General features: G+C 34.7%; 1 protein-coding gene across 1 annotated transcript in view; it reads right to left on the bottom strand.

Annotated features, from left to right (window-relative positions):
• Nucleotides 1-5264: 5264 nt before the first annotated feature.
• Nucleotides 5265-19634, bottom strand: part of FER (fer (fps/fes related) tyrosine kinase) — a gene marked incomplete at its 3' end in the record, with an annotated part of 39011 nt that continues 24641 nt past the window's right edge. The window contains exons 5-8 of the mRNA XM_009576337.1: nt 17150-17287; nt 16078-16197; nt 9914-10036; nt 5265-5454 (exon numbers count right to left, since the gene is read on the bottom strand). Of these exons, the coding sequence (XP_009574632.1) occupies nt 5265-5454; nt 9914-10036; nt 16078-16197; nt 17150-17287 (571 nt within the window). The remainder of the gene's footprint in view (nt 5455-9913; nt 10037-16077; nt 16198-17149; nt 17288-19634) is intronic.

Here is a 19634-nt window from a genome sequence, read left to right as displayed (position 1 = left end):
GATTCTATGATTCTATGATTCTGTGATACGAATGCTGCACAGACTTACTTTGGCCCTGTTTCTATTGACAAGAAACTTAAAATCTTGGAATAGCACAGTGGAAGTCTACAAGGTTTATAAATATATAAATCAAGTAACTGTGAAGGGTCCCCCTACCACTTCCTAATACATGCCCTTATATAATCTTAGTTTTATATAAATGTCATGAGCCACAAATTAGTAGAGAATTACTTACATGAACAGATAAACAAGGGAGCTGTTTGGCAACGCATAACAAAGCATGGGAATGCGTCAATTAATCTGAGTCAGTAAGAAAAAAAAATAAAAATTTTATCTCTACCATCAAGCTTTCTGCTACTGCTACAATGGGCTGTCACAGAAGCTAACTGTTTCCCTGCATCTGTTTGAAAATAAAGATCATATATAGCCTGAGACAGTGTGGGAAAAGGAGACCCCATAAGAGTGTGGGTACATCTCTCAGTGGGTTATGTTTCAGGGCCTTATGATCATCATCTAAAATGCATTTAATGAAGCATCTATAACCACACAACCAACTCCTGGAAATTATCTTTCATATCTATGTAACTGACTTTAAAAAATTCAAAACGTACAAATTAATTAGATTTGTCAGTTATGATTAGTGAGAATCCTGAAAACATTTTGCTCAAACCCAAACCTGCAGAGGAAGACTCTAAGACTATTGGTTTGTTGATCACACTATTAGAAGGAGCACTGGGTCATGGATATTAGAAAGCACGGACGGAAATATAAAGCATTCACATTAGGAAAAATAAAAAAGTATTTTTAGAATAATTTACAAGCAATGAAACTAGCACTTTAGCACTGTTTCATGCATTTCATATTTTTTCTTCCATAACCACAATAACTTTTTTTTTATTTACCAAAATCTTCACCAAAAGCTGGCATATATTACTTTTAAAGCAATCACTGAGAATAGGATCTCTGAAGCCTTTTAAAAAGGAATGACAAATAGTAAAACCAATTAGATATGCAGTGAATGTTCACATTTTTTTCCTTTTGGATAATTCTGCTACAATAGATAAAACCAGAGTTCAGAAATGTAAAATGTCTCACTAATACGCATTTTCTGTTACCCCACTGTGTACAGTTTTAAGCATGGCACTCTCCTGGAATGGTGCATTATAGTTAGATCCATCCCACTGGCTGTATCATGGTACCATGATGCTTCAGTCTCCTTTTGCCCTGTGTACCTTTCATGAGTGCGTGTTACCAGAGACATTACTGTCTCCTTCCTGTCTCACCTGTACTCCAGAGCCTTCCATCCTGACAACCAAGCTGGACTGGAAGTCTTTTAAGGAGTATATGGAGAAAGAACAGTGACTTTGTACTGTTGCTCCAAGGGCAGTATAACTGCACAGCTCTTCTAGTTGGCTTACATGCTGTTAAAGACCATCCAATAGGGTCTTTCTACATTACTACATGTTGTGTTTTATTATTTGTAAGAAAGCTCAAAAAATTAGAACAAAACAAAACAAAACCACCACTTCAGATTATTTAGATGTTAGACAGATGAGAACCGAAATTTTTTCTCCACATTTCTCTAGCTCATGTACCTTTTTTAAACATATGTAATAATGAAAAATTTTGATTATTCAGTCATAACCAGTTTTCTGGCACTGAGCTCCACCTGCTGACAAGTCTTTCAAATACTGCAGAGCCTGCATACCAAGTCTCAGTTTTATCAGTGGTTCCAATATAATGCTGCAGTATGCAAAAATAAATCTATATGAAAACACTTCTATAGTGAAAAAACGATATAGTTTTAAACACATATTCTTAAAAATAATGGGTTTGCACCTTTATAATATTGCGTTTTACCATGTAAGGAAAAAGGAGAAGACACATTAATGTGGCATACAGATTTCACTGTATAATTGCTGAACAAAATGAATTACTATTTTATATTAACTAAATCTATTGCCAGCCTTAAGCAGTCCCTGAAGATTTCCTATTCTGTAACAATTTCCAAATCAATACTGATGCTGTAATTTTCAAGTCTTACTATGAAATGCAAACCACCGTCATTGTACTTAATCACCTGAGTAAATGTTTAGCTGGCACTGCAGTATTCCAAATATTCCTGATGTTTTTAGTTCTAATCAGATCATTAGACATATAAAAGTTTTGTTGTTATTGTTTTCTTTGTTTTAATTATGGTGGACTACAGCCATGCTCTGTTAATCATATTTATAGCAAGAATAGCATATGTATCTTAAGACAAATGACAGGCCCATTGACCGAACATCTAAACACTGAAAAGTTACTTCAAGCTTCCAGTTAGTGGTTAATTTTTCTAAACTGACATAATATATAATAATACTACAACATTTCGGGAAAAAAACAGCTGTTTACAAGGGATAACCAGCTTTTTCTTAGTATCTATCTCCTTACTTTAACATAAGTATAGAAGAAAAAGTTAACTATGATTCTTCCGATTACATAGTGCATAGTTTCATAACTTCGTAACTCTAAGGTACTCAAAGACACTATTTTAAACTTGTAGCAGCTTCAGCATTAAAATTTTCTCTGTCTTGCATGGTTATCTCAGTAGGAAGGTATAAATGCTAGAAACAAGATAATTTGTTTTATTTTTCCACATATGATGCCAAAATTGTTAAATGCAATCTTCAGGAATGGCCAGAAATAGGATTGTTTTAACTCCTTGCTATTATGATTGAACAAAATAGAATCATCCAGCAATTTCATTTTTTCTTAAAATGTGTATATGAACACCAATACACAGCTAACGTTCTACAAACAATAAAATATATTGACCAAACCAAACCATATTGAAGAAACTAAAAAAATATGAAACTTCCTACTGTTAACAGAAGCAAAAAAGAACAAGGAAACAAAGGAAATTGTAAGAGAGACGTAACATAACACCGTCTATAAAAACACATCAAACAGCTTTTCAGAAATTAATTTCTTGTTAGTATTCTATTGTATTGTTACCTAACGTAAGAGATGGAGAACAAAACAATTTGCACACCATTCCACTATCAAATTGGCTGTATTTTTATGATACCATATAAATACTTAGGACATGAAACTTTACAAAGTTGATTTGTATATCGTATTTTTAATTTTAAATTACCAAAAAAAATTCCACTTGTGACTGCATACATGAAAATCTACTTCATATGCATGCTCACAATACAAGCCAATTATGATTTTGTCATTCGTAAGAAAAGAATTTGTAAAACAAGCGTTTATGATTAATTTCTGAAGAGGAATAAATAACCACATTCAAATGTAGTATCAGACAACATTTAGGTGAACTGCGTTTAGATAAAGAGGATAAACCTAAACGGATTTATAGCTGAAGAAACAATGATCCTCCTGAATGATACCAGGATGAGCATCAGCAGCAAGAACCTTTCATTTCTGATCCTTTAGCACCTGTACAATTTTAATGAGTTTTACTAAAAAAAATACCATTATAAAAATCACCCGGATGCTTATTTATCCAAACACCCCATCAGTGTATTATTTTTTCATCTTGAGATACAGTCAAGACTGCCCTCTCAAGGTACTAGCAATTTGAAAAAAGTTTAATTTAGACTGCAGTTGTATCTACCACTTTTTAGTCAATTTTACTAGCACAGAATATCAACTTAATAGTTAAACAAAACTTAAGTGGTATTTGCCTGCCTTAAATAACTTACTCAAGGGAAATCATCCAGCACTTAAGTCATACTCCATTATTTTTCATGGTGCATACAAATTATAAGACTAAATCCTCTGAAGCCAAAATAGCAACATTTTTCTTACTTTCAGTACATTTAATGTATGCAAAAATGTATTTCTTGCATCATTCTAGAAATCTCAGTATGTACCTCCTCCAGGAAAAAAAAAGATAAATTATCATAGATAACTTTTATTCAAAAAAAATTGAGGTCAGAATTCTTCACTGTGTATTGTACATATATGCAAGGATTATTTTCTCCCATCTATTGAAAAAGAGATTTGGACACCAGAAGACAGACTTTAGTAATCTTGAACTGAGGTGGAAGAATACCGTTCTCTTGATTAGACTCATCATCTCAGCTAACCCTCACAGACAATATTCACTAGCGCTACTACAGGATATTACATGAAATAACTAACAAGATAGCTTACCCTAAAAAGATTCCAAGCCTCCTAATTTTTCACAATCATTATCCTGATCCTTCCTTTCTCCTACTCCATCTTTTGGTGCTTTATCAACTCCTCCTAGATCATGACAAGCATACAAGCTTTGTAAAATAATGTTTTGTACCAGTGAAAATGGCAACCACCTGCTAGTGCCTTGTAAATATTAAACAATAGTAGTGGAAGCAAGAGAATACTGACAATTAAGTAAAACTGTGGAATGGGAATGGAAATAAAAATAAACTTGATTCCACAAGTAGAGAAAACAAAAGTATTTCTCTCAGATACAACCATTTCATTACCATTTCACTGAGCTACTGCTCTGTGGGGCAAAAGAAACGGCAGGCTAAACCTCTAAAGAAAACAAGTCACAAGCATCTTGTATATGTCAAACCTAATCCATAAAAGCAAACACTACTGCTGGTCCCTTTAGTAAACAGGTACTCTTTGTTTGCTTTTTTATGGGGCCTACTATCTCTACAACATAGCTGCATACAACTGAGAAAAGGAACTCACAAAATACTGGCAAAGTAAAGTACTTATTTAAATTACACGGGGTCTCATCAATAGCACAAAAAGTTCCTTTTGATTATTAAGAGCATGTAAACATTTAAAAATAAGTTGCAAAGAAACCAGCGTTTGGTTCTGTTTAAAGAAAAGAGTAATTACAGTACATAAAATTCATTTCTCAATTACTCAATGTGTGCAGTGATGCTAACAGCTTTTACTGTTAGTTTTCTATCTACAACTGTGAATGTATTTCTTCAACACAGCCAATTAAATTACCAATAGCTACTCAGTCATGTTTACTAAATCTATTTCACGATTTACACTTGTCATTATAAAACAATCTAATGAGAATCTAAGCATCAAGTGTGCAGAAGACCAAACAGAACACACAGAGGGTGTTACAAGCTATTGCAACTTAAAAAAAATCACGCAACTGAACTGTTTTTCTAAACAAGTCTCCACAAATGCAAAGTGAAGTTTGTTCACTTCAGTCATCCCTGTGAAAATCTTGAGACTGATCCCAGGACTAAAATACAATAGCAAGGCTGCACAATTCAGTAAACAGATGTAAAACTTACCATAGAAGTGACTGATCTGGCATCTTCTTCATAATTCACTACAGGTGGTGGCTCTTTCCCATCATTCTCTTGAACCTTTTGTTCCAGTAATTCTTTCTGGGCTGCAAATTTTGCCTCAGAGCATCTTAATTGCTGAACTGTTTGCTTAAGTTCTTCCAGTGCTTGCTTTTGGCTCAGCAAGAGTACAATACTGCAGAGAAAAATAACAAACAATTTAAAAATATACGTGATTTGAAATACATACTTTGTTTCATAAAAGCTAAAAAAAAAAAATTAAAATTTCAATACTGGAACCTGTTTTTCTTTTTTTTCACTTTACCCATTAATTTAACAACGGAAATTTTACTAAACTTTTATAAGGGCATGAAAATTCCTCAACAGAATTATTTGTTCAAAGGCATAAACACATGAAGCAATTCTAGAAAATTTTCAAAGTTACAAGACAACGCAAGCAAACACCTACTTTGCCATTCTCTTTTCTCAATTTATCACAAAAATCATGTTGTAAGAAATATAGATGAAACTACTACTTTCATCCACTTTTGATTGAATTTATAAACACTAGGGTTCCTCATCCTTTAGAGAAGAAATACATTTTTAGACGATGATTTCCAGTGATGAGAAATCTGCTGCAATCCACATAGTTGTTGTAATAATAATTTGCACTACTAAACTCACCTTACATCCAGTATAAATTCATGTGGTGTCAAATTAGAGATATCTGTTGTCTCTTCTGGACTGAAAGGTCCTCTACCGCATAAGTATTTCTGGACTGCAGTCTAACATTCTTCTCACAAAGCTAAATAAATTGAACTTCATGAGGAGCTAAAAGCAATTTTTTCTTGTCTTCTGCATGTTTTTAAGGCTCTTCTCTGAATACCCCTCATACCCCTGAATACTCCAAGGCAGACATAATTCAAGCATTATCGAAGGACAAGCAAACCACTTAGAACATCTACAGGTACCTAGATGACTCTATTATACCCAAGAACTGCCAAAACCAAAGAAGGACAGAAACTGCCTAACAGACAGAACCATCCACAGTACAATAGAGACACCCTTCAAAAGCACTCAACTGGAGCCCAGCAACATGTGGTCTGTGAAGAGGTGCAGAGTTCTCACAGTCTTCAAGAACAGATGAAGGAGCTAGAGGGACCAGAACTATGAAGAATGAAGACACTGTAAAGAAAAATCACAGTATACTGTCACTCTGTATCTTCAGGAGAATCGCTGGAAGACAGACTGTCCTGCAAGCCCTACCTTTGGAGAAAAAAAGAAATTTAAAAGTCATTGATATTGAGACTGTTCCTTCACAAACTGATGCTGAGCCAAAACACTATTCAAACAGGTTCCAATGTGATAAGGGAACCATCTCTCATAAAATCCTCATTGGCAGGAAAAGATAAAAATCATATCCCTATAGATGAGCACTGTACTAAGTCAACAAAGAACAGAACTCCTTACAAAAAGCAGAATGATCATTCACATGAAAAAAAAATGACGTATGAAGACACAATTAGAGGACCTGAAACTGATGTTTGGCATGAGACTGCACTCAATTAAGAGCACCACACAAAGAAATGAACAATTATCCTGGCATTATCCTCAAGGTAATGTCCTTTCCTCTGGTCCTCATTATGAGACAAAAAGAGACCACCCTGTGAAAATGATGGCCTTCCACCATCAATAGGGCTGTGGTGAATACACATTGGCTAGAATGACAAGTGTCAAAATGGATTACTGTCTAACCGGTTTACCCAAATCCAACACAGAACGCTCCCCGTTCCGTCTATGCATGAGGAGTTAGAACCTATAAAATTATTTGTCTATAGCTTGCCAGCAGGAGTAGGGATGTGATCGTGCCCCTGTACTCAGCACTGGTGAGACCGCACCTCGAATCCTGTGTTCAGTTTTGGGCCCCTCACTACAAGAAGGATATTGAGGTGCTGGAGCGTGTCCAGAGAAGGGCAACGAAGCTGGTGAAGGGCCTGGAGAACAAGTCTTATGAGGAGCAGCTATGGGGTTGTTTAGCCTGGAGAAGAGGAGGCTGAGGGGAGACCTTACTGTGCTCTACAACTACCTGAAAGGAGGTTGTAGTGAGGTGGGGGTTGGTCTCTTCTCCCAAGTAACAAGCAATAGGACGAGAGGAAATGGCCTCAAGTTGCGCCAAGGGAGGTTTAGATTGGACATTAGGAAAAATTTCTTTACTGAAAGAGTGGTCAAGCATTGGAACAGGCTGCCCAGGGAAGTGGTTGAGTCACCATCCCTGGAAGTATTTAAAAGACGTGTAGATGTGGCACTTAGGGACATGGTTTAGTGGGCATGGTGGTGTTGGGTTGACGGTTGGACTCAATGATCTTAGAGGTCTTTTCCAACCTTAATGATTCTATGATTCTATGAGTGCAAACTTTACAGCCCTTGTGGCTAGCAAGAGCTATTAGCAACCTCACAGGGTGAGATCTTGTGTGAAGAATCCTTGCAAGACCAGAAGAGGGCAACAGGTTGGGAAGTGGTAAAAAGGTGAACCAAATCAAAAATCAAATATTCAACATGCTATCACATCGGATGGGCAGATGGTATGCTTGACATACACATATATAAATAAAATGTAATTAAAACCCTCTCTGTGTTGCAGGAGATATCATTATTTGAAGGTGGAAAGGGATATTGGTGCCAGCATAATAGTAGCAACACCGCTAAATATTGAGGAGGAACACAAAATCAGAGGCCTGGAGATACGTTTTTGTACATGCCGTAATGAAAAGTGCAGTATGTGCAAAGATCAATTTGTAGTGTTGCCAGAATTAGACACTGAGAAATGCTTTCAAGCCCCAACTCAGACTGCCACTGCAAAGTCAGTGAACAACTCAAAACTTAGAAACTTATGGTTCTGAAGCTGTGTCAGAAAGAAGTGGGGACACAGCTGAAGTCCAAACTGATTCAAGTGAAGACACAGAAAATATGATTTTGCAGACTTCTACCATAATTTTGCCCAGGTAAAGCAGACAAGGAGATTTCCTCAGCACTGAAGGGCAAAGCTCAGCACCTTGGGTGAGGCTCAAAAATAACATAGGGTCTAGAGCATTTGGAGTAGACCTCCTCACTTTCTTGCCTGATGATAGACTTGCATTGTACCAACAGAATGACATCTGGCTCAAGAAGCAAGCTTTCATTTATTGCTTAAATACTTTTCACCTTACTTTGCAGTACTGAGGCCAGTGCCATATGCTATGACAGTAGTCAAGAACACAACAGTTGGACAAGATCTTCCAGGGACCGTAAGTACGTGCAAAAACACCCTGATCACTCTGCACTGCAGTTAAAAGTTGAAAACGGGGTCTGTTGGAGGAAAACATGACCAATGACAAATCAGAACTGAGGTGATTTCAGGGAAATTTTTATCTTACAACTAGAAATCTAAGCCAGATTTCATGTCTTTTAATAAGACCTACAGGTACTGGTGCACTCTCAGCTGAAATCATCTCGTTAATGCCAAAAATACCTGCTACAGGATAAGCCAAAGGAGCCTACCCACAGCAAGAATCACGTGGATGGTCTGAACTATTTTCAGAGAGAGATAACTGATAACAAAAGAATACTGGGGAGGGGCAGGGGGGAAACACCACAAAACTCATCTAGTTCAAATACAGTTTATCCTCTAAGTAACAGGCACCCAGGAAGGTAGGTCAACAACCAAAAATTGGAAAATATACTGTGAGTATATATGAACTTCACCGAAGAAAGAACTGAAAAGTATCTAATCAAAACATTGATATCATACACGTACATAAAGTTTTGGATATTAATTAAATACTATCCAGTGTATCAAGTGACAAGATGCCTTCAACAAAGAGCTTGAAGACTTCTTCAGTGAATGAATACAGGATTACCTGAGGACTTGCATTCCAATTCACTGGTATTGTAAACTACTATGTATGACCAAGTTAGTAAGGTTATGACTGATTGCAACAAGAATCAGAAAAACATCACTACAGACAGAAGATTTCTTTATCTGTGTATTAACTTCAGTTTAGACTGGGATGTGAATATTTTTTCTAATGAGAGGTAGAAAAAAACCCTAAAGATCTTGCCCAAGAACAATTCTTTATAATAATATTTTATTTATGGCACTGTAAAACACTCAATCCCTTGCTTTCATTATTTACTATGCAGTACTACAGGGTATCACATCTACATTCAGTTTTGTAAAGAAAATGCAACGAAGACTGAACTCAACACATTATTCCATAAGGAAGAGTACAAGTCTTGCACATGACTTTGAAAAAGTCTTTCACAAAATTATATCTACACAATGAACTCCATCAGAGAGGCAATCTGAACTGACGACTCTTCTTCCATCAAGCTGAAGTTATAATGCTAACCAAAGGTCCAGTTCTTGAGCCATCCCAACACTATGACAATTATATTAAACTAATGGAGCTGCTCAGTTCTCCAACGAATTAGGATCTGCAGTGGGTAAAGGTTATTTTAGACATGGGAAACAAACTTCTTGTTGTTTTTCACAATAATCACTTCTCACAAAAGCAGAACAAGATCAGTGGAGGTTATTTCTTATTTAAGTCTTAGGAACTGCATTATAGATGTTTTTCCCTCAAACTATTATATTTTGAAATTTCATTTTGACTTACTCAGACTTCTTTTCACAAGTCTTAGAGGACTCTTCTATTTTTTTCTCTAGTTCCAACACAAGTTCCTCTTTGCTCAGAAGGGTTTGCTGTGTCTGAATCAGTTCTTCTATTACTGTTTTTAACCTGTAAGACAGATTTCAGAAACCCACGCTGTGAATACACAAACTGTATATATTTGAGAATACTGTATTTTTTTTTCCTGAAGATGAAAAGGAGCATTACTCTTTAAATTATCTTACTCAGTGCTTGGTGATCTTTTTTTGTGGATATACCTGTATATTATGGTATTAACCCATATTATTACAGATCCCATACTATCCTCTGTATGCATACAAGGTTACAGAATGATCTGCTGCCTGCAGGCTCTACTATCAAGAAATTTTCTTCCAGAATGTGTGATGAGTTCTGTGAATTAATGCCTTCCTAATATAGTGCTAATTTATGAGATGCTTTATGAAAGACAAAAGCCTTCCAACTCCTGAAGTACACGTTAAATAAATACACAGAATCAGTAGTTGGCTGTATTCATCTCTAGAAATAACAAAAATACAAATTGACACTTTCTGTTGTAAGAGTGATCTGTGTATTATTTTTCTCTACAATTAACTTCTTTAAAGCCCCACAATCTTTGGTAACAGTTAATTCAAAGGAAAGATAAAACTTGTACAAGAACACTCAATACTAACAGAGAAGGGGTTATTACACATTAAAACCATTACTGACACTTTGCAAATATGCTGGCAACATTCCAATAACCAAAAAGTCAACAAATGGACAATAACATTTGCTCTCTGAACAATGCAGATAAACGGCTTATATAATGATGACTTCTAAAACGCATATCAAAATATATATGTTGAATTTAAACAACTGTTAAGCCAGGAGAAATTTTTTTTTTTTTTAATAAATAAATAAATATGTACATCTCATTTCCTCTTGGCATTCATCTATCCATCTTTAACTATCTTACTCTGCTTCCCCTGTATTTTCATGCCCAATTTCAATAAAAAAGTTATTGAAGTAAAGAGTGGAACAAAGGCAAAATACATATAGTACTTACCACTGCACAGATCTATTGCCCAAAACATTCCAGATTTGGGAGTGGCACAGAAGGTCAACTGAGAGTAATCTACATGGACTCTAGAAATCTAGGAGCCACATTCTATGTCCATATATACCAAACTGAATAATTTGATTTTAAATGTTGAATTAGTTCTCTCTCCTCCTGATATATTTTATACAATGTTGATTAAACATATTCTTTATTCAGACAGAACCGGATCTTATCTTGGAAGACTTAAATTGCTATAAAAAAGCCATATAGTGAACGATAAAAGTTTATTTCCCAAATGAACAAGCATCTGCGTGTGTTTATTTTGAGATAAGGGAAATGCTTAAAACATTTCTCTCAAAGTAATATCCCCACAGCTCCCTTTTTAATAAACATTTTTATTGTTTTTAGACTATCACAATCTGTATGCTGAACTTCTCAGAAATGAGAATTTTCTTACACTGGCTCTCCAATTTAATATCAACTAACTTTTTTCTTTTAATACCTTGCTAAAAAAGTAATGACCAATTTTTAACTGCAGATACTGCTTTTTGATCAGCTTTCTAAGCAAAATTTTAATCAACATTGTATTGGCTTAACAATTGATTTACAGAAAGCAGATGTTACATCTAATGATCAAGCACCAATATTCAAGAAATTAAAACCAAATTAATAAGATTGTTCATCACTGGAAGATATGAGTATAGACATGCAGAAACAACATTAAAATATTTTACCATTTCAAAAATATCAGATTTTATTGTAGCATCAGATTGAAATAGAAAGTTGATGTAGTTCTCCCTAAAACTTCTGAGATACTTTAGGATGTTTATATTTATCTTAGAGAAAACAAAACAAACCAACCATAAATACACTAAACTAACTTGTCTCCTTGTATTCAACCTCTAATTTTTGTTTTAAATGATATTTTTCATTCAAACTGGCTAGAACTGACGTGTCTGCATCTGCCTTGTATCATCTTCGTTCTGATTTGTCAAAGGAAGTTTCTTGTGGCCTCATATTTGCCTCCTGGATAAAATCAGTTTACAAAAAGGTTTTTATTACTAACCAGTTAGTCACTATAATCTTTATTAGCTTTAACAACCACACAATCCCAAATTGTCAGGTTTCAATGGCATGAGAACACATAAAGTGAGACAAAAAAAAACATCTAGAAAGCAGGCATCTTCAAACTAGGTTCTGGCTACCTGGAAAGCAGCCTTTCACATTTCTTTAGTCATTTGCACCATTCTTCCTCAAATACCAATAAAAATATATGCTTGTGCTTACAAAACTTACATTTCAGAAGATTTTTTAAAAATTATTTTGGATATTAATTCATATGCCCACTGATCAACACTTACTTCATTATGGTTGCCTCCTCTCAGTTTTCAACACATGCATCTTTGAAGCATAAACTTTTATTCTGTTACACTTTACAGAGTATCTCAATATTAGTCAGTGATAGTCATCAACACTTATCAGGAGACACCATACCTCTCTCATTACTTAGAAAGGTTAGCTAGTCAACACTGACTTTCAACAACCTCCCTCTGTCAGAACTTTATGAATAAATATAAACTTACCTAAAAATGTAAAAGTGAGCCAGTTTTCTCATCATATTTCCCTAAAATCTATTTTATTAAAACCTTTAAACAGTAATGTATGTAAAGCTATAATTTTTCCCTCACATACTCAAAACAACTGATTCAACCAAAAATTACTGATTCTGAATCAATATAGATCTTTGAATCTATTAAAAGTCTGTGAAATAAACCTACTGTGTGTACTGGATTTATTATATTTGGTAGATACTGAAGGTAGTTCTCCTCTGCAGAAATATAATGATGTAGTATTTTGAAGATCCAAGGCCATGATCTCAACACTAAAGATCAACAGTCAAATTTCTATTGTTTCAGCACATACAGAATGGATTTTTAAAAAGTCATCATCTACGGACAAAGGATGTAACATACTTATCTTACTTGTGAATTTCTAGTCATGCACAGTAAGTTGATGCAAATACCTGTGGTGGTTTTTTGGCTGTAGTGTTTTTAAAGCAAGACTATAACAAAATACATCTAAAACGCAGTTAACAAGGTATATGAGCAAAGGCAGCTAGAAGGAACTAAGCAGTTCTAAAAGGAAGAGTTCTGACCTGCACTAAAAGGCAATTAAAAAAAAGTTCAAAGAGGATAAGAATAAACAGTTTTTACAGTGCCAGCAGCTAATGGAGCTTCACAAATATCTGCACTGCTGTAATAATCCAAATAAAAGGACATTTTAAAAAGTGACAAAGAATACTGACTGTACAATGTTATTTGAGGTAGGGCAAAGGGGCTGAATGTGAAGAATACAAAAGGATTATTCTGGATCTTATGATACTGTCATGGATCTTATGGACTGTCATTTAGAAGATTAATTTTAATGCATATTGAAATAAGCAAATATACAAGGCGAAAAACAATCCAAAACTTTATTTATGCAGTGAATGGCTCTAAGCTGACCGTTACCACTCAGAAATGAGATCTTGGAATTACGGTAGACAGTTCCATGAAAACACTGGCTTGATACACTGCAGTGGTCAGAAAAATCAAACAGAATGATTCTCTAGGATTTGTTAAAAACAAAGCAGAACAAGAATACAGGAAACCTCATTATGCCTCTCTCTAAACTATGCATCTGGGTTACCTGTGCAATTCTGGTCATTCATCTCAAAAATAATACAGTAACCTTGAAAACATTCAAATAAAGATGACAAGATTAATAAAGGGTACGAGTAAGTTTTGTGAAAGGACAGACAGAGCTAATGATGGCTCTGAAGAAGAGATCATGGAGTAGGAGTATGACAGTCTACAATATCATGAGAAAGGAGTAGATTGTTCCTATTTTCTTCCAAAACAAGAGCTTAAGAGCCATAAAATGAAACTAAGAAGTAGCAGGTTCACATAATATGAAGTTAATCTCTGAAATTCCTTGACCAAAAATTCTGTGGACAATAGATACTTGTACATAGTGAAACTGACTGGACAAATTCATGAAAGAAAAAAACCTTTAAGGCTATTATAAACTACACCTAAGGCTATCATAAACAAATACTACTTCTGTCTCAAAACATTTCTGAGCTGAAAATTGTGGGAGGCTGAGAGATCATTCTGAGGAAACAGCATTGCACAATCATCTTGTTCTTGTTCTCCTCCCTAGGTTTTTCCCTGTTGGCTAATGTAAGAGAAAAGAAAGTTGGTTAGGTCAATCTTTGGTCTGACCTAATACAGTAAAACTTTTTTGCTCAGAGTCCTAGTATAATCTATACCAGAAAGTGAACACCTTAAAGACAGCAACACTTAAAAGAGCCATTTGATTCCTGTTCCAAAAATAATATCACACTATAAAATTTCTCTCTCAAATTCACAAAAGAATTTGAAGTGGATGAATATAAGATTTGTAACAGGACACACTGGAAATTATATTGAAAAGGTATGTATGTAGGCAAATATGCAGACACACATTTATAAACACAAATATGCATTTCATCAGAATCATTTACTAGAAAAGCAGTATTTCATCTCTTCCACTTAAACGTGGTGACGTCTTATTTCTAAACAACGGGATACAGAAGACAAGCCAAATAAGAAGTTAGATCTCTTTTTGAGCTATGGAAGGCAGAATCTTTGAAAAATTGTAATACTTTATTGAAAAGAGAGATTTAGTATATATATTTTTCCTGTTACTGTGCTGAAGTACATCTAGATGTGTAACATTTACATAGTTTAAGCAGGAATAATCTCAATTTAGTAATGGTGCAGAATATATTAAGATGAAGCTGCTTCAGGACTAAGGAGGAGTCTGACAAAGGAGGCTAAAACTTCATATTAAAAAGGTTATTTCAATACCTAGTAAGGAATACATTTATGAAAAGTAATCAGATTGCACAGGAAAAAGAGAGGATGATTAATGACCTTGAAAAGCAATTAATAAAATCCAGAGATTCTGTCATGTTGAGAACACACAGGGATTAGAATAATCTGCAGAAGAGACTGCAACGTGTTTACATTTGAAATACCTCACTGCTATTAGGACTTACTGTGATTTTGGTTTTCAGAAAAACGAACAAGAAATAAGGGTCATAGTTTTATTAAGCAGATGAAAATTTAAAAAAAACTTTAAAAAACCCACACCACACCATTGATATCTTATTTGGATCAGTTATGCTTTCTAAAGGAAAAAAACTTCAAATAAGTGAAACATGGACTGAAACACAGAGACAAAAAAAACATCATCAGCCAATGAAATTGTTAATTTTCCATTTTAAATTGCCGTGGTCAATATAAAAAAAATTAAATGTACAATTAATAGTTGCAATGTTTCAAGTCACTGTATCAGACCATTTTATGTCGAAAGTTTAGGCAGATAATATAATAAGAACATAATAACCTCAGCAGGAGATTTGTTCCCCAGTAACAAATGATTAAAGGTGAAGTTGGTAAAAGTAATGAAGAAACTTAACCAGACAATATATTAACAAAATACATGGAACTCTGAACTATCTCTGAATAGCTAAAATCTCCATGAAATGCAATACAACAGCTACGTCTGTGTTAGTAAATTAATGTATTTTAAAGATTGTAATAATGAATAAGGATTTCCTTTGGAAAACGAAAGCAAACACTTACAAAACAAGTGAAATAAAATACATTCATGAAATTTTTCCACATGTCAATTTAAATCACTGACTACATCGCTGTACTCAGTGGTTTCATCAAAAGATTTCAGTATTTTTCCTGGAGTACTGAATGTGGAAACACTTCTGGGAAGATGAATTAGTATGTTCCCAAGAAGTATTCATGATGGATTTGGGGCACTGTAAAAATTAACTGGCAAGGAGAGGAACATATATTGAAAGTGCTGGCAAGTTTTTGGAGGGACTGGGGAGGAGTATTTTGTGCAAAGGAACAATAAAACCAGTATGGGAAAGTGTCTATAGTGTGAAAATACTATTTTTAGAAACTGGACCTTAAAAACGAGGACACAGCTATGCAATGATCTGAGTGAGCCTAGATATAACATATAACAGCATTTCCAAAGGATGAAAGGTTTGTAAAGAAAGACTTACGTGACTTGTAAACTTTCTGCTGTTAGATTATTCCACATGATCTCATTAGCTTGAAGGTTTTCATTTTCTTCTAGTAAAGATGTATCAAACTCTATTTCTTGTTCAACAACTTCTGATGACCTAATTTAGTAAATAAATATTTTCAAAATTAACATGTATCTTTGAGTAGAACATAAAGCAAATCATTAAGTTTTGAATTATTCTAATAACTAGAATACTGTTAAAATTATATATGAAGTAAAAGAAAAGGTAGCAATTGGATACATATTATTTTTCCTTGGAATAAAGAACATAATCTTAAAATCATACCAGATAACAAAATAGCATACAATTCTTTGAATCAAGATCACAGCATAACCAAGGTTCTCAAGAGGTATCAATGCGAATGGGTCCACTCTTAGCTGATCCTGCTATAAACCTGCACATGACAATTATGAATTTGCACATAACAACAAAAAAGATAATGCAGGAAGTCTTAGGACTATTTCTGCATATACTAATACAGAGTAACAGTTCAATAAATGGCAAATACAGTTTATTTTTAAAGTAAAAAACTTTCGTGCATTATCTGCGTACTCTGTAGTCTCAGGCACTGCTCAACCTGCAGTAACGGCAGAGTACACAGAGGTACCTAAAGTCCACTTTGAATTAGAATTTGGACAATAAGAGAAATAAAGCAGAGAAACTTAAGTCTACACTAGAATGCAAACTGCATCCAAATACACGGTAAATTAGCTCACACTGAATCTGGACTGTCATGTATAGTCTGCTGTCAGTACCAAAGTTACGGTTCTTCACATGTAATGGCGGTAACTGAAATTTTGTTTTCCTAGAGCCAGCCAAAGAGATGGATCGTTAAAGAAACAGTCAAGGTAAAAACCTGACTTTCAGCCAGCTTTCTGTACATGCAAATAGAACAATTTTCAAACTAAGATAAAGCTTTACAAGTAACAATGTAAAAGGAACCACACAGAAACAAATTCAACTCTGATTACTTAAACAGTGTTGCAGTTTAATGCAGGGTTTTCTCAAGAAGGAACGTGAACATGCACACCAAGATGAAAATGTATACCTGTGAGTATCTATGAAGTCATTATACTCAGAGTTAGGGTCTATCTGTTCAACTGAGGTCTGGATCTCTTTATGGACATTCACAATCTCTTCTGTTACAAGACTGGTGATCTGGCTATATTCATCCAAGATTCCTTTTCTAGAGAGGAAAAAAAATTCTAGTGTATAACATGGCACTGAAGGTATAGATGGCATTGAAGATGCTTCAAACTTTCAATTTGCTGTTCCTACAAACTCTTGTTGCAACTGGCTAAAAAGGGAAAAAGTAAGACAATATATTACTGAAAGAAATAACAGATCAACTGTGGCCTTTTCTTTACAGATTGGCGGTAAGTGAGAAGTCTCTAAGACCATGCTCCTTGTATTGATTTCGGTGTATCTACATACAGGGTACCTAAAATAAAAACTGCAGAGATTACAAGGAAAAGGAATGTATACAGCTCATTGATGACACTCTTCTTCACAAAGACTTATCATGCTTGTTATAACCTACAGTAAAGCTTTTCATGTTCTGACTGACAAAATAAATATATTCTGGCATAAGGCAAAATGAGTCACAAAATAGTGTGCGTTTCCTTTAAAAACTGGTTTTCTTTCTCGTTTTAACTTTTTTCTTTCATATATTTATTTTATGATTTGGTCATTCAGACAAAAATAAGCATAAATCACAAATGAGCATATATTTACAAGAAGAAACAAAATTTACAAGAAGCAAAAAGTTCCTATAAGAAAGTACAAGCCACCCAGCCTTGTCTTTACGTGCTTCCCAGAGTGGGAAAAACCAAGTGAATAGGGAATGGTAAAACAATAGATGATATTGTGCCACTACTATTAATACCATACAGTGACACATCCTCAGAACACGCTCCTATTCTCTTCAACTTTTTGCTTTCCATAAATGAACCCTCATAATCATTTCCTATTTCATTTCTATCTTTGACAAACTTGCTAGCTTGCCAGGCTCTGAAGCATGGTGAGCTTTCTTAAAATACTGATTAATTTTGGCGAGCCCAGAGGAATGCAGAGAAAAAACTATCAGTAGATTTTTCCTGGATAAGATCTCAAGTTACATTACTCTGTAAAAAAAGTTACGTGATTGGATTTTTTTCAATACTTTTTCTGAGGAGAAAACAAACAAGAGAAGGCATTAAATCTTGCCTTGCCTGTGAACAACATGTGTGAAAAGGCTCCAGAAAATAGTTCAAAGAGTGTGACAAAAAGATAGGCAAATGTCAACTACATTAACATTAATGCCACATCGAAGAGAAAGGGAATCTATGTCAATTACCAAAAAAAAAAAAAAAAAAAAAAAATCATTAGCAATGTTAATCTACACTTCAAGTTTACCGAACTAATTCATCTGCAAAATCAGAATTATTAAGGAAGTATGTTTCACGCAGATGGCCATACCAAGCTCTACACCTGAAATCACACCTCTTTTTGTACACCAAAGATACTAGAAAGGAGAAATTATGCAGTGACAAGAATATTTTTTTACAGGTTTTTACTCCAGACATAGCCAAAGTGAACAGGTTCAATAGGTTCTTGTTCCATCATAAAACTCTTCAGTGAATTATCATGTCTCACAGTTCTGAAAAATCACCTTAATTACAGCACACAAATTTAATTGTAGCCTTTTGCTGTGATTTTACATACAAAATTAAGATTAAAAGGACTGTACAGAGGCTAATACAAAGGTCTATTTCATTTCACTACCTGCACAAGAATCAAAGGAATTAATATGATACTGCATAGGGCAGTTAATGGTATCTGCACCACATAAGCATGTAAAGCGTGCAATCCCCAACTTTCCCTCACTTCATGTGTGCTGAAGTCAAGATGAATGTAGATTTCAGAGAAGGTAAGACAGTGAGTTATAGAAGAGTGCCTTACATCTAAACGAACAATACTTACAAAAAAAAGTAACTGCCCTTTCTTTTAGGCTAAGCAATTTAAATAACACCCCAGGAAAAAACCTACAGAACAGACTCCCTAACCAACTTCCATTCTTCAGGAAAGACAAAGAGGCAGCATGGTGGTTACAAACCGGAAAAGAGGGCTTAAAGTCCTCATTGTCTGTTCTCCGAGAACATCAGTTTGCGCATCTTCTCTAAAGAGGTAAAAAATGATCTTTCAGGAAAAAGGTAATTGTATTTTTAAGGTTGGATTCCTTCAGTGAGATCAGGTTTATATGATCCTGTTACTTCTTCCACACATATGATTAACCATGCATCTGCCTGGCCCTCCTCCACAATGACTTTCATGACAGTTGGCCAGTTTAAACCAAATTTGTTGGTGGTGTAATTTCATAAATATAAGACTACCGAGAGGCAACAAACTTGCCGTAGTATACCAGCTGATGAACAATGCATCAGCTCAGCTATAAACACTGCAATTAATCTGTAAGATTTTAAAGTTTTATGAGAACACAAGTGTCTTGCTAGAACGTTTAAGTAGTCACTCAAAACTATTGTCTGCATTATTTG

This window comes from Fulmarus glacialis, unplaced genomic scaffold (genome assembly GCF_000690835.1).
Source record: "Fulmarus glacialis isolate BGI_N327 unplaced genomic scaffold, ASM69083v1 scaffold36254, whole genome shotgun sequence".
Taxonomy (NCBI): Eukaryota; Metazoa; Chordata; class Aves; order Procellariiformes; family Procellariidae; genus Fulmarus; species Fulmarus glacialis.
The sequence above is the reverse complement of the archived record's forward strand: the minus strand, read 5'-3'. Positions and strand labels throughout refer to the sequence as shown.